This window comes from Micropterus salmoides, unplaced genomic scaffold (assembly GCF_014851395.1).
Source record: "Micropterus salmoides isolate LMB-PRFRI ecotype aquatic unplaced genomic scaffold, ASM1485139v1 Ms_hic_scaffold_12, whole genome shotgun sequence".
Lineage (NCBI taxonomy): Eukaryota > Metazoa > Chordata > Actinopteri > Centrarchiformes > Centrarchidae > Micropterus > Micropterus salmoides.
The window spans coordinates 26,243,348-26,260,254 of NW_024040263.1; the positions used below are offsets into that span (position 1 = coordinate 26,243,348).

At 41.9% G+C, this 16,907-nt stretch overlaps 1 protein-coding gene across 6 annotated transcripts in view; it reads left to right on the top strand.

Annotated features, from left to right (window-relative positions):
• The window catches only part of dok7b (docking protein 7b), a 23,026-nt gene continuing 6,119 nt past the window's right edge, over positions 1 to 16,907 (top strand). For 2 of the 6 annotated variants that reach the window (XM_038714300.1, XM_038714302.1), the window contains exons 1-8: positions 1 to 136; positions 242 to 287; positions 1,183 to 1,271; positions 1,907 to 2,057; positions 4,411 to 4,611; positions 11,002 to 11,154; positions 15,192 to 15,302; positions 15,919 to 16,814. In XM_038714300.1, coding sequence (XP_038570228.1) covers positions 83 to 136; positions 242 to 287; positions 1,183 to 1,271; positions 1,907 to 2,057; positions 4,411 to 4,611; positions 11,002 to 11,154; positions 15,192 to 15,302; positions 15,919 to 16,814 — 1,701 coding nt within the window. In that variant the 5' untranslated portion in view covers positions 1 to 82. The remainder of the gene's footprint in view (positions 137 to 241; positions 288 to 1,182; positions 1,272 to 1,906; positions 2,058 to 4,410; positions 4,612 to 11,001; positions 11,155 to 15,191; positions 15,303 to 15,918; positions 16,815 to 16,907) is intronic. The other 4 variants (XM_038714301.1, XM_038714304.1, XM_038714303.1 and 1 more) reach the window with 4 other exon arrangements.

Below are 16,907 nucleotides of genomic sequence, written 5' to 3' on the forward strand. Positions count from 1 at the left end.
CAACACACACACACACACACACACACACACACACACACACACACACACACACACACACAGCTGTTCGGAACCATGACAGAAGATGACGGATACAGTTGTCGCGGAGGGACAAGTCAAGTTTCGAGATGGAAAAAAGGTGAATTCCTCTTATTTCAAAGCCTTAAACCTTCTGTCCACACTTCCGGGACAACTATAGTAATATACGTTGCCATATATTGATCTTTTACAAACTTTTCCACAGTGGAAGACTCGGTGGGTCGTTCTTCGGAAGCCCTCTCCGGTCGCAGGTCTGTGCCAAACCGCTTGTATTTTTATCATCTCTTATTATTCCCACTCAAAGAGTGCACATTTTCACCGCGACAGGGGAAAAAAATGCTATTCCTTCATCCGTATCATTTAGCACTAATCTCATCTGGTGTACTACTGCAGTTAAACTAATCACAACTTGCCAGTCGGTCGCTTGGCTGTGCGCCACGGGAGCGCACTACTCAACACATCCGCGTCAACACGTGTTCCGCAATAAACCAGCTGAATTGATCGATTGAATTTATTTAATTGACCTAATTCACCTTTAAACGGTGCAGACAAAACACTGAGTGCAGCCTGTCCCTTTCACATTAAGAGCCTGGATATTAAATCTGATGGGGATTTTAGTGCCAGTTGGATTTAAGGTTAATTATTTGAAAGCCTTCCAGCTGAAAACATAAGCTGTGACATTGCCATATCTAAAAGGGCAGAAAAAGAAAGCCACATGTCTTTAAAACTTAACTGCATTACACTTGAGATGCTATGAGTGTGAGGGCACTGTCCCTCTCAGCATACACTGCTCAAACTGTACACCATTGCTGTGTCCTTGGAGAAAGTGGGCACAGTGGCGGGAATAATGTAGGCTACACTGCTCTGTGTGCATGTGTGTGTGTTCGTGTTTGTGTGTTTATGTGTGCATTTGTGTCTTGACTGTCATTATCATCTGTGCCAGTGGATCAGTTCATTGTTTTAGATTTTGTTGTGACAGCTGGGCCACAAACACACAACAGGCAGACAACAGAGATTACAAAAAAATGACACTGTTGTTATTCTGCATTCTGCACCAAAAACAATCTACTATTGTCACTAAAATTGACTTTTAAACCTGTCAGTCTGTAAAACTCCTATCTCTCCTATCCTGTGTCTCTGCATCAGACTGCCTGTCTCTGCTGGTGTTTAAGGAGAGGAAGAAAGGGAAGGAGAAGGGCAACTGCCACAAGGAGAGACTCAGTGTGACACTGGAGGTACGTTCAGCAGACCAAAGGCTCCCTGCTGATCATGTTATGTGCGCTGCAGGTGAACCGCTCAGGTGAACCGCTCAGGTGGCAGGCTTATTACAGCTTTTTAGTATTGTTGTATCTCATAACTTTACTGTTGCTGGCATGAGACTGCTGTCACATGTACAGGGGGTTGAACATCACAGAGTACGGTCTAGACCTGCTCTTTTATGAAAAGCGCTGTGAGATTGTTGTGATTTGGTGCTATATAAATAAAATTGAATTGAATTGAACAAATAATGTAATGGATAAGGACTTAAGGTGTGTTAAGGTCGACTGCCCAAATTGTAAGAGCATTGGTCAAAAAACTGCATTAGGCAGAAACACAAAGAAAAACTGCATTAAATTAAGAGAAACAGGGGCATTTGTTGTATCTGTATGAACTCATTCCCTGAAACCATGTTATCTAGTCTAATTAAACTGAAGCAGGCAAAGAAACCATAGTCACAACATCTACTGTAACATTAATATGACTCTCTGATATTTGAGATGTACTTGTGTGAAAGCTGGTAAAGCATCCACACGTACTAAAAAGAATACAGAATAAAAGAGAATACTGGTAATACAAAATATTCTCAGTGCATTTCTCTCCACTCCTTCAGGGGATCTGTGGCGTGGAGCCAGGGCCCGGGTATGACGGGGTATGCTACACCCTCTCCATCCTCTGTTTGGCACACACGCTGGTCCTGGGCTTCTCCAGCCGAGATGCCTTGCTGGCCTGGGATGCCCGCGTCCGCTACAGCCTGGGAGAAGGTCAGTGGTTTGACCTTGAGAGGATGTCACAGTCTCTGTTTAAGGATGTGAAGTGTGAAGGATCAATGTGCTGAAAGTTGGTTCACTAAGCTGCAGTTGGATAACACAAATCAAATAGTAGGTTGTTTTTGGTGAGTCAGCTGTACAAGCAACCCTCTTATTTGTTCCAAGCTCTTATTTCCTCTTATTGCTTAATCAAGCCTTGAAATGACATCAGGTGCTTCATGATCTCCATGACCCAGTAGGAATTGCAACAAGCTGTAATTAGAGCTGACTGGGCCCGATACCCTTCAGGATCACCCTCCTACATTAAGGCTCCAAGTGTGAATAGGATGAAGCGAGTGGGCAAGAAGTTTAAAGTTTCATTGGTTCTAAAACAAAGTGTAAATCAGAAGATGAGTTTGGAGAGCCAGAAGTCTAAGCTACTGCAAAAACTTTATTGATGTCGTAAAATCAACTCTGTCAAACCTGCAGAAAGTTGGTTTTACAATCTTTTTTTAAATTTGTTGTCAGGGAGACAAATCCGATTATGTGCCAAAAACACGGGAGGTCACTGGCTAGAAGTTATCAAAGCCAGGTGGAATAACACAGACAGATAAAAATCTGTCTTCCATCACTCTGGTTCTTCTCTATCTGCAAAATCTGCTGTCTCAACTTCGCAACGTTTATTTTCAGTGCAAAGTTAGCTGAGGGAAAAATGAGAGGGGTGTACACAAGGGAAACTGAACCCCATTTTATATGGAAGAATTGTGCTAGATAGAGTTGCCCTTATACAAGTTATGAGGTTACTTAATATTAAAATGTAGAATAGTTATTAAAAAAATACTGCAACTGAGTGGTCATTTCTAGTGTAGTATTTAATTATTGCACCTTCCTCTAGTTATCCTTTAGAGGCTTCCCCTGCAGTAAGAAGTTTGCAAGAACAGTGAAAAGTCTATTACCCCTGTAAATTCTGTAGGAGATACAACCTTACATTTCCAGCCAAACAGCTCAATGAAGTGTTAAACACCAGCATTTGATCAGTTGTTAAAAAAAAAACAAAAAAACTGACTTTCAATTATAAGTTTTCAGTAGTTCACCCGAGACTTCTAACTTGGACCCCCAGATAACTTTTTACGGCTGTCCGAACTTTCTTTTTTAAACTCGTCTTATTTAGAAATGTTCTCTCAACCATCATGAATTTTAATTATATTTAAATAACTCCAGCCTGATTTCTAACTGCACTTCACAACCAGGCTGTGGCTTGAATTGACATTTTTTGTGCAGCACCATCAGAACTTACATTTCTAAACATTTTCCTGAAAAGGAATTCTTCATCCTCCTCTCTCTAAAATATCACCTGCAGGATATTTTGGGGCTTCACCCCTAAATCCTTAATCATATTATCCACAAGCATTCTGTTCCTCCATCACTATGCGAATCACATAATTGAATCTCCCCTAGAAATTCATTTAGTAGCTCATGTAGCCCTGAATGTTAAAAGAAAACCCACAGCACACTAAATAGTTTACCTTCTAATGTAAAACTCACTGCTAAGGGATGTCAGTATGTAAATATTGAAACACAAGTTTTGTAGCTCTTTTACATGTATCCACCTCTATCTTGAGCTGTCCTAGAAGAAGTCATCCATGTATGTATTTTCTCTCATTGTTAGTCACAGCTCTACAAGTTGCCTGCAGTTTGTCCTCAATGCTGCTATACGCTTCAGTCTGGCCAGATGTTAAAACCGTTTCTCCTTAATTTACCCTTCTTGCAAATTGTGAATACTTGACATCCCTGTTAACGAAACGAAAAATGCTTGCTGATATTTAGCACTTGGTTGAGATCATTAAACCAATACAATGCATGAAGTAGCCCTCAGCTTCATCTTTGACTGTTTAGCTCACTGCAAGCCAGAGTGCACCTCTAGGTGCTCAGACAGAGCGAAATGAGCTCACTCTATTAAGTCTCTACGTACAACTCATTTCACTTTTTATGAAAGCGTGGGCACGTATTGTATATACTTACTATTATGTACTATATGAGACAGTATACAGTATGTGTTTGGCTGTGAGAGACTGACTTTGGCACTGAAAAAGTGCCATCTGCACAAGCTGAGAGATGACAAACTGCAGCAAGCAGAGCTTAAAGAACGGCTTCATCATTATTACCACAGCCATCAGTTGCAATGCATGTGTGTTCATGTGCTTGTGTGTGATATGCCCTGTTGGTTTGTTTTTATGTTCCATCACATTTGTTGTTTGGTCAGTGTGCTTTCTGATCAATGATACTTCAACTGTCTTTAAGTCATTATGACAGAGCATGTGAAGACCATCCATGCTCTACTGTTTTCAAACCGCTTTATCTCCTACAGTCCACAGATTCAGTGTCAATGTCGAACCAGGTACCAAACTGGAAAGTGGCCCCGCCTCCCTCCACCTGTGCAACAACCTGCTGGTCCTTACCAGAGGCGTCCCCCCTATCGTCTTTGGCCACTGGAAGTTGTCGGCGTTGCGTCGATATGGTGCGGTGACAAATGGCTTTGTGTTCGAAGGGGGGACTCGCTGTGGATACTGTGAGTAACTCGTGGACTGACAAAGTGTGAGAATGTAGACACTGCAGCCTACAGCCAAAAAGGGCAACACTTTGACACTAATAGCTGAAAAACAGCTATGGGCAATGTACAGTACCATACATCCCTGGCTCTGTATTATTGCTGCTGGTGTGTTATTATTTCTTATATGGGTGACCAGCAAAACCTAGATGACCAGAGCTACAGTGGAGTTTATGGTAAAAAAAAATCAATGGTTGACAATTAGACAGGAAGAAGTCCATCAGTGGAAGCATCAAGACATGTTGCATTATGAAAGCTGGTTTCAGTCTTTCTGAAAAGTTTTTTCCTACTCAGTGAACATTGAGTTTAGTGAAAATTTGAGACATTTAGTAGCTTGTTTCATATATACACCGAAGATTATACCTTAGAAAATACCCTCAAATATTGAGAAAGTGACTGTAAGTTGAGAAAACAGGTCAGTTTATTAGCTGCTCTGGAGCTTTTGATCACATATGATCTTCAAGATCAGCACTTGCAGGTTGATAGATCTGTCATTTAACACAACTGACTCTCATAAAAACAGAGATTTATTGCAGGTGTTTATAGAGTAACTTTATCTACGTAAGAAATTACTTTCTATGTATGCACCCACCACACTGTACTCATGCCCACCAGATAATGCAGTGTGTGTGTGTTTATGTGGTTGCCAGGGTTTAGGTATCCTCTGAATGTCCAGTTGATGTGGGCATGAATGTGAAAAATGAGAGGCAGTTTTATGTTTTTGGGTGGGGAAGTGTGTGTGTGTGTGTGTGTGTGTGAGAGAGATAGAGAGACTTGGATAGCATGCTAAGTGTTTAATGGGACAGTGTTTGAAGTGTTCATCTTAGGGAAACTAAACTCATTAAGAAAATGATATTTGCTAGCTCTCCTGTATAGTGAGGACTAACTCTTTACAGTTGTTTTGCTTTAGAGATGTGTTAGTGTTAAGAGAAAGTTTGTGTATGCAAACAGTCTCATGGCTCCTACAGGAATAACCATGAAGGCCACAGGCTCTGGTTTCAGTTTTCTGATGAGCCACATCTATAAATACTAGCCTCCCTTGTAGTGGTCACTCAACCAATCACATGGCGCCTGCTGGCTAGACCACCAATCATAGTTTTCCCCTCCACCTGCATCTACATAGTACCCAGCAGCCACCGGGGCAGTGGAGAGAGGCCCTTTTGGCATGGCTGCAGAAACAGAGTGACAGAGTCAAATCTGCAAGTGACATTCCGTACATGTGTGCAAGGTAATGCAGAGGGTCAGTTTACATTTTTACATGTTTATTTGTATTTGGTGAGGACATGTTAGGCATACCAGTGCTTAGCAGTCATTTTATGGAGTGCTATGTGGTTTTATCCAAAGAACACTTTATTCTGGGCATTTGCACACCAACTTGTCTGCTGCAGTCTTACAGGTCTTTCAGGTTCTGAATCGTTTCAGCCATTTGTACATTACCCAGAAAGTTAGCAACATGGCGATATACTGTATTAGCATGCTAAAGTCTGTGCTGGACTTGTGATGAAGCACGTCCAACTTCTATATACCACAATGGCACGTTTTTTGGAGGAGTAGGTCTTAAAAATTAACATTATTAGCTCTGCTCCAGCTAGCAGTTTCATTAACCATTTTCATTTACCATAAGCAAAAGAAATGATACGGTTTACTGGTACACTTCCAAACTTACACAAACACACCAATCCATCCCTGAAGCTGTCAGTGATGAACTGCTTTATTTTTTCTTTTTGACATTCATTTCCTTTTGTGTTTATCTAAACTTTTAAGCACTCACACAGTGTTGTCTCACACATCACCAGCCCTTTGTTATGCTGTTGGCAACAGAAGCCAACAACAACTACAAAACTTACAGAATGAAATCCACAGCAGTCCAGGTTTTTACACCATACTGGATTTGCTTCTGGTCAGATGTGTCTAAAATAGACCTTTTTTCACAGCAGCTATTTTGGCATGTCAGAGCACGAACATTTTGATATGTCATAGTAGGAGAAATCACAGGTGTGATCACTTTAATAATTGCTCCATTCAATGTAAGTGTGCCACTTTGAGGGTCTTGTCTTGTACGTGCTGGCTCATTGACATGGCTGACCTGTGCTTCTCCTGCTATGATAAGTTCAAATGTCTGCTCTCAGAAAGGTCTGTTATGGCCAGTGATGCAGCTAGTTTCAGCTTGTGTTGAAACTGGCTGAAGTTCAGTGCAATAGTTCAATGTCCTAATGAACAGTTTTGGTGTAGCTGACTGCTACCCCGTGTTTGTAATGCTAGAGTTTAGACTTTAGACTTTATTGGCCCCAAGGGGAGATTCGTTTTCACAGCACTGAACACATCAGACAACAACAGCACACAGTAACAACTCACAATGACAGACAACAGTGCACCCTCAGACCAGGCCAGTTCAGTGAGGCCTTTTATTTAAGGTAGCTGTGGCTGAGGGGATCAGGCTTTTCCCAAAGCGAGTCAGGATGCAGGTACTGAGGACCTCAGTGCTCTGTACCTGCATCCAGGTCAGCAGGGTAAGATGGTTATTGAGTGGGTGTGTGATGTCCTGTGCTATTGAGGTTGCAATGTGTGCAATGGTCTTATTGTTTAGTTCTGCTAGGTTGGGTGTGCGGAGACCAATTATCTTGACGGCGGTGTTGATTATGCGCTAATGGTAGCCTGGTCTCTTCCTGCAATTTCTCAACTCAACTAGGGCTGGGGCATATGGCCATAAATGTTATCACAATAATTCGATATCGATAATTATCACGATAAATGTCAAATCATTATTTCTTGTAAGTTTAAAGGCTGCATTTTGCATAAATGCATAAATTAATTAAATCAAACATTTATTGTTGTCTGAGTTTTTCCCTTCGATTTGTCATTTTGTTCAGCTGAACAAATGATTGTGAATTTCTGTCCGTCTTGATGAAGTAGCTGTTGTTTTCTTGAAGCTGTATAGGGTTGGATATGCAAAAACATCAGAATACTTAGGAATATGTGCTTGGACATGACAAATCTCTGCAAAGAAAAGCCTGGAGCTTGAGAGGGCAGGAGGAGTTCTTGAATAACACACAGTGCCTTAGTATGCTTGACAAGCACAAAATGGCGGTGCATATTACAGCAGACTATCAGGCCGTGTTCAGTGCAAAGATGTGCAAATGTTGCAGAAAAATTATAATAATATAGAGACAAATTGTCCTTCATCGGGTTGCACTTTTGAGGACTGTACTTTGAACCAACATAAAATAACTCCTTTACCCCCTCAGTTCCTAATTTCCCTCGAGGCCTTTTTGCTCCAGCAAATCTGTAAGCGGGTCTCTCAGTCATTCTGCTGTATAAAAACATTTTACCCTTGACTGCGACAGTGCTGTCTGCTGCAGCTGCACTTTGAAAGTCAGCTGCACTGCGGACGACATGATTTCTGGCTACTGAGTTGAAGACATACAACATAGTGACATGACAGGCCTTTTTACTGCCCCCCCCCCCACACACACACACACACAGACGCACACACACAGACAGGAAACCTATCAGTCCTGTGGGATAATTGGCAGTCTGTGCAAAGCCTTTTACTAAACAGTAATCAGTTGAGCTGGGGTCTTCATGGATGTCTGTTGGACGTGCACCTTTGGTTACACAGTCGCATGCAAACAGTGTGGCAGTGTGAATCAGTACACAGTGATGTCAGTACTGCAGCTCCCATTGGATGTGATAATGAGGCCACGGTGTTCTGTAATCAATGATGTTTTGAGCAGAGCCTGCATCTAAACATATATTCTCCTGGCTTATCAGGTCCGCACGTGCTCGTTGACCCTGTACCACACGTGCGCACACACACACACACACACACACACACACACACACACACACACACACACACACACACAGATGGCTTCAGATCTCACATGCAGACAGTAATAAATTATCCTCCGCAGAGTTTGGATGGCCATCAAGCCTTGTGATCTACATAAAAGCAATTTTAAGCTGACGTGCTCTGTCAACAATCTTTCCATGTCCCTCAGCAGGCTTAAACACACACACACACACACACACACACACCTCATATCGTAATACAGTAGTATGTCAGTGCACGTGTGAGGGTGTTTTTCACGTGTGGTGTTTATAAAGTATTAAGCAGCATTTTTGCTGTATCATTATAGTTTGTCCATATACTCACTTTTCCAGATCAGGTTTGTAGAAGTAAAAGCCAACTTCAGCTACTCTACTGTCATGTGACATTAAGGTGTGAGTGACCCACAGAGGTTAACATCTCTCTGACTCTCCACCTGTCATTAGAAGAGTTGAAGCCTCCTGGAAGAGTGGTGAAGTTTCTTCATGACAAAGCTGCTGTCCACCTGCCTTCGACTCTACTTCGACAGTGTATACATGTCATTATAACTGCTGTAGAAAGTTGCAGAATAATTTGGAGAAATGTTACCTGCTAACTTATGTCAACCAGTGTAGAGGATAGAAGTTGCTTGTGTGAACAAATAAGATGAACATTGGTCTTAACCAGACAGACATTTGGTTTGCAACAGTAATCTGACAGAAAAGCTGCTTCCGTCCATATTAAATAGAATGCACTACCGCTACAACAATAAAATAAGATCTGTCTCTTTTAAGATGAGCCGCCATGCAGCTGAACTCAGCATATTTGCGAGAAATAAATGAGGACCAGGTCCAACAAGGCCCTTTGGTGTTCATAACAAATAAAAAAAATATATGAAAATGACTGCCAAAAACCGCCTTCAGAGAAAATGAGAGAAAAACTAGAAAACAGCTTATTTCATCCCAAAAAAACCCAATAATGTTGAGATGGCATTGCCCCAAAAAGGGCTGAAAAAGAAGTTACTCAACATCAGATTAAAAAAATAGGCTAGAAAGAGCTACAGCCCTGTCTTTCACATCTACAGTGGGTGGGATGTTCATACTCCAAAGATAAATCTCAGTGGAGTCATGTTATCACTTCGCACAGCACCTTGTGAGCAAAGTCCTGTTAATTAACACCTTCACTACATGGCAGATGATGCAAGTGACTTAATGAGCAATACAGAAAAGGAAATAAAGATGCCAATACAAGAAAAGCCCACACACATTCACTATCTAAGGTACAAATATTAGAAAGGCCTCTAAGTCTGCTAATGGTTCTATAAATAAAAATGTAAGGATCATATCGTGCAAAGAAATCAAAGCCTTTGAGGCCCACTGTGACTCTGTTCATGACATCTGAAAAGTCCCTCAAAAGCAGAACATCTTTTGCCTTTATTTCTTTTTCAGTGTTTTGCAGAGTTTCACACAAGAATCATCTTAGTCAAATCGCCTTACACTAATATTATCCGTGATTGTAGTTTCATTCTTCATCTCCTCCCCATTGTGAGTTGATAAGCGGGCCAGGCATTTCCACTGACTGAAGAAAATATGCTATAATACATACTGCCTAATGAAGCTAATAGGTTTCCATTACATTTAACACATATTGATGATTCAAGCCAGAAACTCTATTCAATTACTCATCATGAGGAACTAAATGGTGCTCTGAAAGCATATTGTAATAGCATTGAATACATACTTGATAAAAGTAAAGAGAGTAAAATGTCAAGTAAGTACGTTTTATTAAGTAAAATGTAACCTTTTAGTTTGATAGATTAGATAGTAGAGAAATATTACGTTTTGTTTAGTTTTTCAAATGTATCTTTAAAACTGTCTCATGAATGCAAACATAATTTTCAGTTCTTTAAAAAAACAGCAGCTGTTTGAAATTAAGTCAAACCAACTCTGCTGGCTGGTGTTGCTCAAGAAAGACTGACTCAGATGTTATCTTTCCAAAAGATTTCAACTGCTCCACTTTCTCAGGTGTTGTTCTCTTTTATTTGCAGCAAACTCAGTTCCATAAGAACGTGAGTTGACAACATAAGATTTTTTTCCCCTGACCGAACCCCTGAGTAAGGGCTTACTTTGTGGCTGTCTTTTCAATATCGTGGTGACATGAGGGTTTTCATGATTTTCTTTTTTGCTTGTCATGTGTTTTTGCAGGCACCTACCTCTGTGTGGGCTTCATAGGAGAGTGGGGGCTGAATAGAGAGATGTTTTATGTAACCTTTAGAAGAAAGGGTTGTTGCTGGTTCAAGGAACAGTCTTGCCTTTACAACAGCCTTCTGAACCTCACTGAATATTTTTTGGCTTTGCTCAAAAATGTGATTTTACTCTATATTTCACCATTTACTACAGCATTCTAACCTCTGCCGAATGCCATACTGTTGCTACAGCTTCATACTGTTTAATTTAGTGATTTTTGTAAAAAAAAAAAAAAAATTCTCAACTCCAACTTTTTTTGTAATCCAACACATACTAATGTCTTCCTTTCATTGATAGGGCTGTCTGTCTCTCTCCACATCCATATTCCAGGGGCTGGTGTTTTCTTCTTGTCCTGTTCAGAAGGAGAGCAGATCAGTTTCCTGTTTGACTGCTTTGTCAGGGGCATCACCCCCAGCAGGGCGCCTCATGGCCTGCGACCTGCCCTTCCAGGTGAACACACACACACACACACACACACACACACAAGCTGTTTTGAAAGAATACATACATACAATATTTGTAGTAGTAATATCTGCAAAAGAGACCCACTTTTCTGAACTTAAACAATCACAGTATTATGTGACTTTGACCTCCAATATAAAGGTTTACTGTCTGTTTAATGATCATGTTAAGCATTTGTGTCAGGCGCCATACTAACATCACATGCTTGAAGCCCAAAGGGTCAACGTGTGGATTATGGGGTCGTGCCTTTGTGTGTGACTTGTGTGCTATTGTAACATACTGCTGATTTCACAGGCATTTCTGAGACCGGAAATATGGAGACAGAAGGTGTAGTGACAGTTTGAAAGACAAAGGTTGTACAGGGCGCATACCAAGGATCTGGCAACTCTGTAACAAGCATACCTCACGTCTCAGGATCTGTTATTGTTAAACTTTGGAAATTGTTTTCAGCTGTTAGCTACAGGCAATATCAATATCAAACTGTGCTTAACACTTTTTTGGTAGTTAGTTATCATTTGAAAGTATAATAGTTGGAGCATTCAAATGGAACTTGTGAGCTTGTGGTTAAGACAAGGACTTACTTTGTATTTCAAGGCCATATGGAGGAACAAGAAATGAGAGATAAAGTTTGTTTACAAATTTTGAAAATTATAACATTTTGAAACATGCATTGTTCACATCCATGTTTACATGAAAGCACTCTTCTTCCTCCCCACCTTTCGGTGGTGCATCACTGCCACCTGTAGATCAGTCGAATAATGCGAAATCACTGACAGGAATGTGCATGTGGACATGCATCTGTGTCCTTGTGCGAACACAACCTCTACCTACCTACCTAAACCCGCCTACTTCCCAACTACCTACCTAAACCCACCTACTTCTCTACCTACCTGCTTAAACCCACCTACTTCTCTACCTACCTACCTAAACCCACCTACTTCTCTACCTACCTGCCTAAACCCACCTACTTCTCTACCTACCTACCTAAACCCACCTACTTCCCTACCTACCTGCCTAAACCCACCTACTTCTCTACCTACCTGCCTAAACCCACCTACTTCTCTACCTACCTGCCTAAACCCACCTACTTCTCTACCTACCTGCCTAAACCCACCTACTTCTCTACCTACCTGCCTAAACCCACCTACTTCTCTACCTACCTACCTAAACCCGCCTACTTCCCAACTACCTACCTAAACCCACCTACTTCTCTACCTACCTGCTTAAACCCACCTACTTCTCTACCTACCTACCTAAACCCACCTACTTCTCTACCTACCTGCCTAAACCCACCTACTTCTCTACCTACCTGCCTAAACCCACCTACTTCTCTACCTACCTGCCTAAACCCACCCACTTCCCAACTACCTACCTAAACCCACCTACTTCTCTACCTACCTACCTAAACCCACCTACTTCCCAACTACCTACCTAAACCCACCTACTTCTCTACCTACCTACCTAAACCCACCCACTTCCCAACTACCTACCTAAACCCACCTACTTCTCTACCTACCTGCCTAAACCCACCTACTTCTCTACCTACCTACCTAAACCCACCTACTTCTCTACCTACCTACCTAAACCCACCTACTTCCCTACCTACCTGCCTAAACCCACCTACTTCTACCTGCCTAAACCCACCCACTTCTCTACCTACCTACCTAAGCAATTACACTGAGCACTGAGCAGGCCCAGCTGATTCTGATTTTCTATCAACTTTGAAAGAGGGTTCATTGTTGGGGTACGGATGGCAGGAGCTTCAATTACAGACTGCTCAACTGGATAGTGTTTCAAAAGGAACAGTGACTAAAGTGACATATTCATTTAGATCTATGGGAACGACGAACGAAATTAAGGTCCACAGTGCACATTTTATGACCGCAATGCTCGTGCATTAGTGCAATATGTTGGGGAAAACAGAAGAGCAACTTAATGCAGGACGTGATCAGACTGTCAGCAAGAACAGTGAGAGCAGAAGAATTGAGAGGGATATTATAGCACGGTTGCAGTGCAGAAAGCCCTCATTACAAAGATGAATGCACATTTAAGAGTTCAATGGTCCAGAAACCAAATGCACTGGACTACAGAGATGTGGAAAAAATTGTTATAGTCAGATGAGTCATCCTTCACCATATTCTCCACGAGTGGGCGAGTGCATGTGTGGCGAACATCAAGAGAATGGTACAGGCCTGAATGCTTTACCCCTACAGTGAACCCATTTGATCTCCACCACCACCATCATCAAAACACATGAGGGAAGATCTTTTGAAAAAATGGTTTTAAATCCCTCCAGCAGAGTTTTAGAGAGTCAATGCCAAGGCAGCACGTGGTGGCCCAACACCGTACTACAACAATGTTGGTTTTTACTTTAATTTGTTATATATATATATATATATATATATATATATATATGATACACTGATTACACTGCCCAACAGGATATGAAGTAGTTAAAATTAACATATGATAATGTTACATTGACAGAAGTATTCTGCTGGGTCAGAAAGCGTTGGGTCAGAATCAATCCAGTTTTTGGAAGATGGGGAAAAAAAGTTAAACTTCACCCTCCCTTCAACATTTACTCAGCCACCCTGTGTTAGTCTGCTCTAAGGCCCACTGTAACCCTACGACACTTGGTGCTGTGAAGCAGCTATAAATAGCGTAAACTAGCAACGTTGGCATATGTTAGCCAACACTTCACATAGCGTAGTGGAGAAACTTGGCATCTGCACATCAGAGTTAGCTGCTGCAGTCCAGAGGCAGAGAACCAGGGGTTAGGTTGTTGACACTGATACACACAAACACCCTGACCCACTGCAGCATGTGCACACTGACAAACACACACACACACACACACACACACACACACACACACACACACACACACACACACACACACTATCTATACATAGCAAGCTTTAAGTGTATAATTGGCAGGGTTTTACACTAAATTGATGTTCCACCAGATAGTCAAGGCGCCTATAACCTCCTCTGGGAGATGTTAAATTTACAAGTGGGTGTAACAGTTGGAGACACACTCACTCACACTGTCTTAAATAGGAGGCTGATGCATACAGTAGCACAGGTTTTTTGAGATGTACATTTCCGAAAGACATTCTAGCACATGGAAATATGTTTTCATACCTCATGCATTCTTTTTAAATGTAGTGGACCGACCATGTCCTTGAAATAAAAATCTATCCAGCTTTTTATCTTCATACATACCACTGGAATTCCAGTGGTTCATTCGCTCCAAAGACTAGTTGGGTTACAGCCAAAGTGACAGTGTTGTTACTTAGAGCATGTACAAAGAGTATTGTTATGCTGTAAGTTGTAATGCATTTTTTATGATAGATATTTAGTTGAGTTTATATCTCAGTGTGTATATCATAAGTTTGGTTAAGAGAAGTTCTGCTTTAACTTCAATAATTTACAAACCTCTCAGCTCACAGCTGCATTGCATAGCCTCTAGGGTAAACATTGTCTTATCTGTAGTGTTTGCTGCAGAAAGAAGTTATTTCATTGTGTTATACAACACAAGGACGCATTAGATTGCTCTGTTTTCTGCATATACCATTTTATTCTTATTTACTGTTAATATATAAATAAAAATATTGTAAGATTTGTTAAACTCAAGGCAGTGGTAAGCATCATGATGTTATTGTGACATGGTGAGATGAAAAGCAGTCACAGCACACGGAGGAAGAGAGACCCTCAAATTGCAGTAAGGATTTGAGTTCTCAGCTTTACTTTGAAACTTTTATTTTGAAATGTGACAAAAAGTGGACGTTTGGACAAAATGGACATTTTAATACAATGGAAAGTCGAGAATAGAGTTTTAAAAAAAACTTTTACTTACGGATTCAGATAAGATGATTGACATTGAAAATGTGTTTTAATGTCATCAGCTGTGTGCATAAACCCACGTCTTGCCTTAATATTCTTTGCTTACACACTCTGAAAGTCTTGTGTTTTTGTGCTCTTTTTGTGTTTGTTTATGTGTGTATGTACTATATAAACAGCAGATCCCAACGCTGACCCAGTGTTAGCAGAGGAACGGATCAACCAGGAGGCATCCGAGCTGGAGAAAAGACTCAGCATGTTGTCTCACTGCAGCCTAGCGAGCAGCACAGGTACGCTGTTCTATTAAAAAGACCTTAGGTTGTACAGTATACCCAATATGTAACTCCTGAACCCTGTGTAATATATCAGAGGGACAGTATGCATCATATTTAGACCTTCCCATCTTTATGTAGTTTATCATGATGTCATGAATCTCTTACTCGCCATTGCACCTTGTAGCTCGGGCTGGCTGGCCTTCTGTCCACACAGGCTTAATCACCGGTCTATATTTATGAGGCCATCTTGGGAATGTTTTGTCATAATTACGTGTGTGCGTTAGTCAGAAATGTGAAGCTCAATGTAGTCAGAGGTCCCATGATTCATTTTTGCTGACTACCTCTAAATCTCAAAGTTTGGAAAAGAAACTTAATGATTTCTGCATAGAAACACCTGCAAAAGACTTGAACTGTTTCAAATAACAACACTTAAATGAAAACAGATTTCACAGGGCCATAATATCCTTTCTCCAGAGCATAAGTAAAGACATGATTTATATATTAATTGTGTGCGTATGAGTGAATGTTTGTGTGTGTGTGTGTGTGTGTGTGCACAGATTGGTTAATAAATCACTTCACAGATTGGTTAATAAATCACTTCATGAGGATCTAATGACTTTAAAATCTTCAGCTTCCACCTACAGCTGCAGCACATGTGTTGCTGGGGACGACCAAAGCAGCATCTCCAGTTCCTCCTCCAGCCAATCAGATGCGAGCTATGGAAGCAGACTTCCATTTTGGGTGGAGCCGATAGCTAGACCCCACCTCTCCAACGAGACAGTGTCAAACCCCTCTACTCTGAAGTCTTTGACCAGTTCAGATGACCGGCTTTATGCTGCTGTGATGGGAAGCTCCGGGACAAGTCCATCCTCCGCCCAGCTCCATCCTCGTGGTCTCCATGACAGCGGGCGGCAGAGCTCATTAGACAGTGGGATTGGGATAGCGACAGGCAGTCAGTCATCTTACTCAGGGAGCTTCTCCTCATATACGGGGAGTCTGGACACAACCAGCCAGGGAGGGGGGGAGGAGTTTGGTTCCTTGGCCAGCCTACCTGCTCCTCCTGCTCCTTCTTCAATGCCTTCTCTTCCTCCCTCCACTCCTCCTTCTGCCTTTCAGTCCACAGTAATCCCAGAGCACAGTTCTACTACCTCCTCCTCCCCTTGTGCCTGCAGGTCTAGCTCTTGTGCATCTTGGAGGCACAGTGAGGAGTATCATATCCCCAGTCTGCTCAGACTGCGGTATGACACCCCCAGGAGTCTGCTCCAGACCCTGTCCCTGAGGGAGCCCTCTGCCCGAGAAGGCCCACCTGAGCTGGGCAGGGACAGCAGGAGTAGTGGAATAGATGGAGGGGATAGTCAGAGACAAAGGTTCAGCAACAGCCCCACGGGACCCAGGGCTCAATGTCGGGCCATGATGCAGCGCTCGCACTCCTGGGGCAGTGAGAAAGCGCCCTCTGTGGACAGGGAGGGGACTTCCACACCCACAGCCCTGCTGGTGCCTGGAGAATTGCTCAGTGGAGGGACGCAGGTACTGGCAGTCTCACACTCTTTCAATAAATCAATAAACCAGTCAACCAATCAACCAACTAAGTAGAATATAGCATATCTGAGGGAGTGTCAT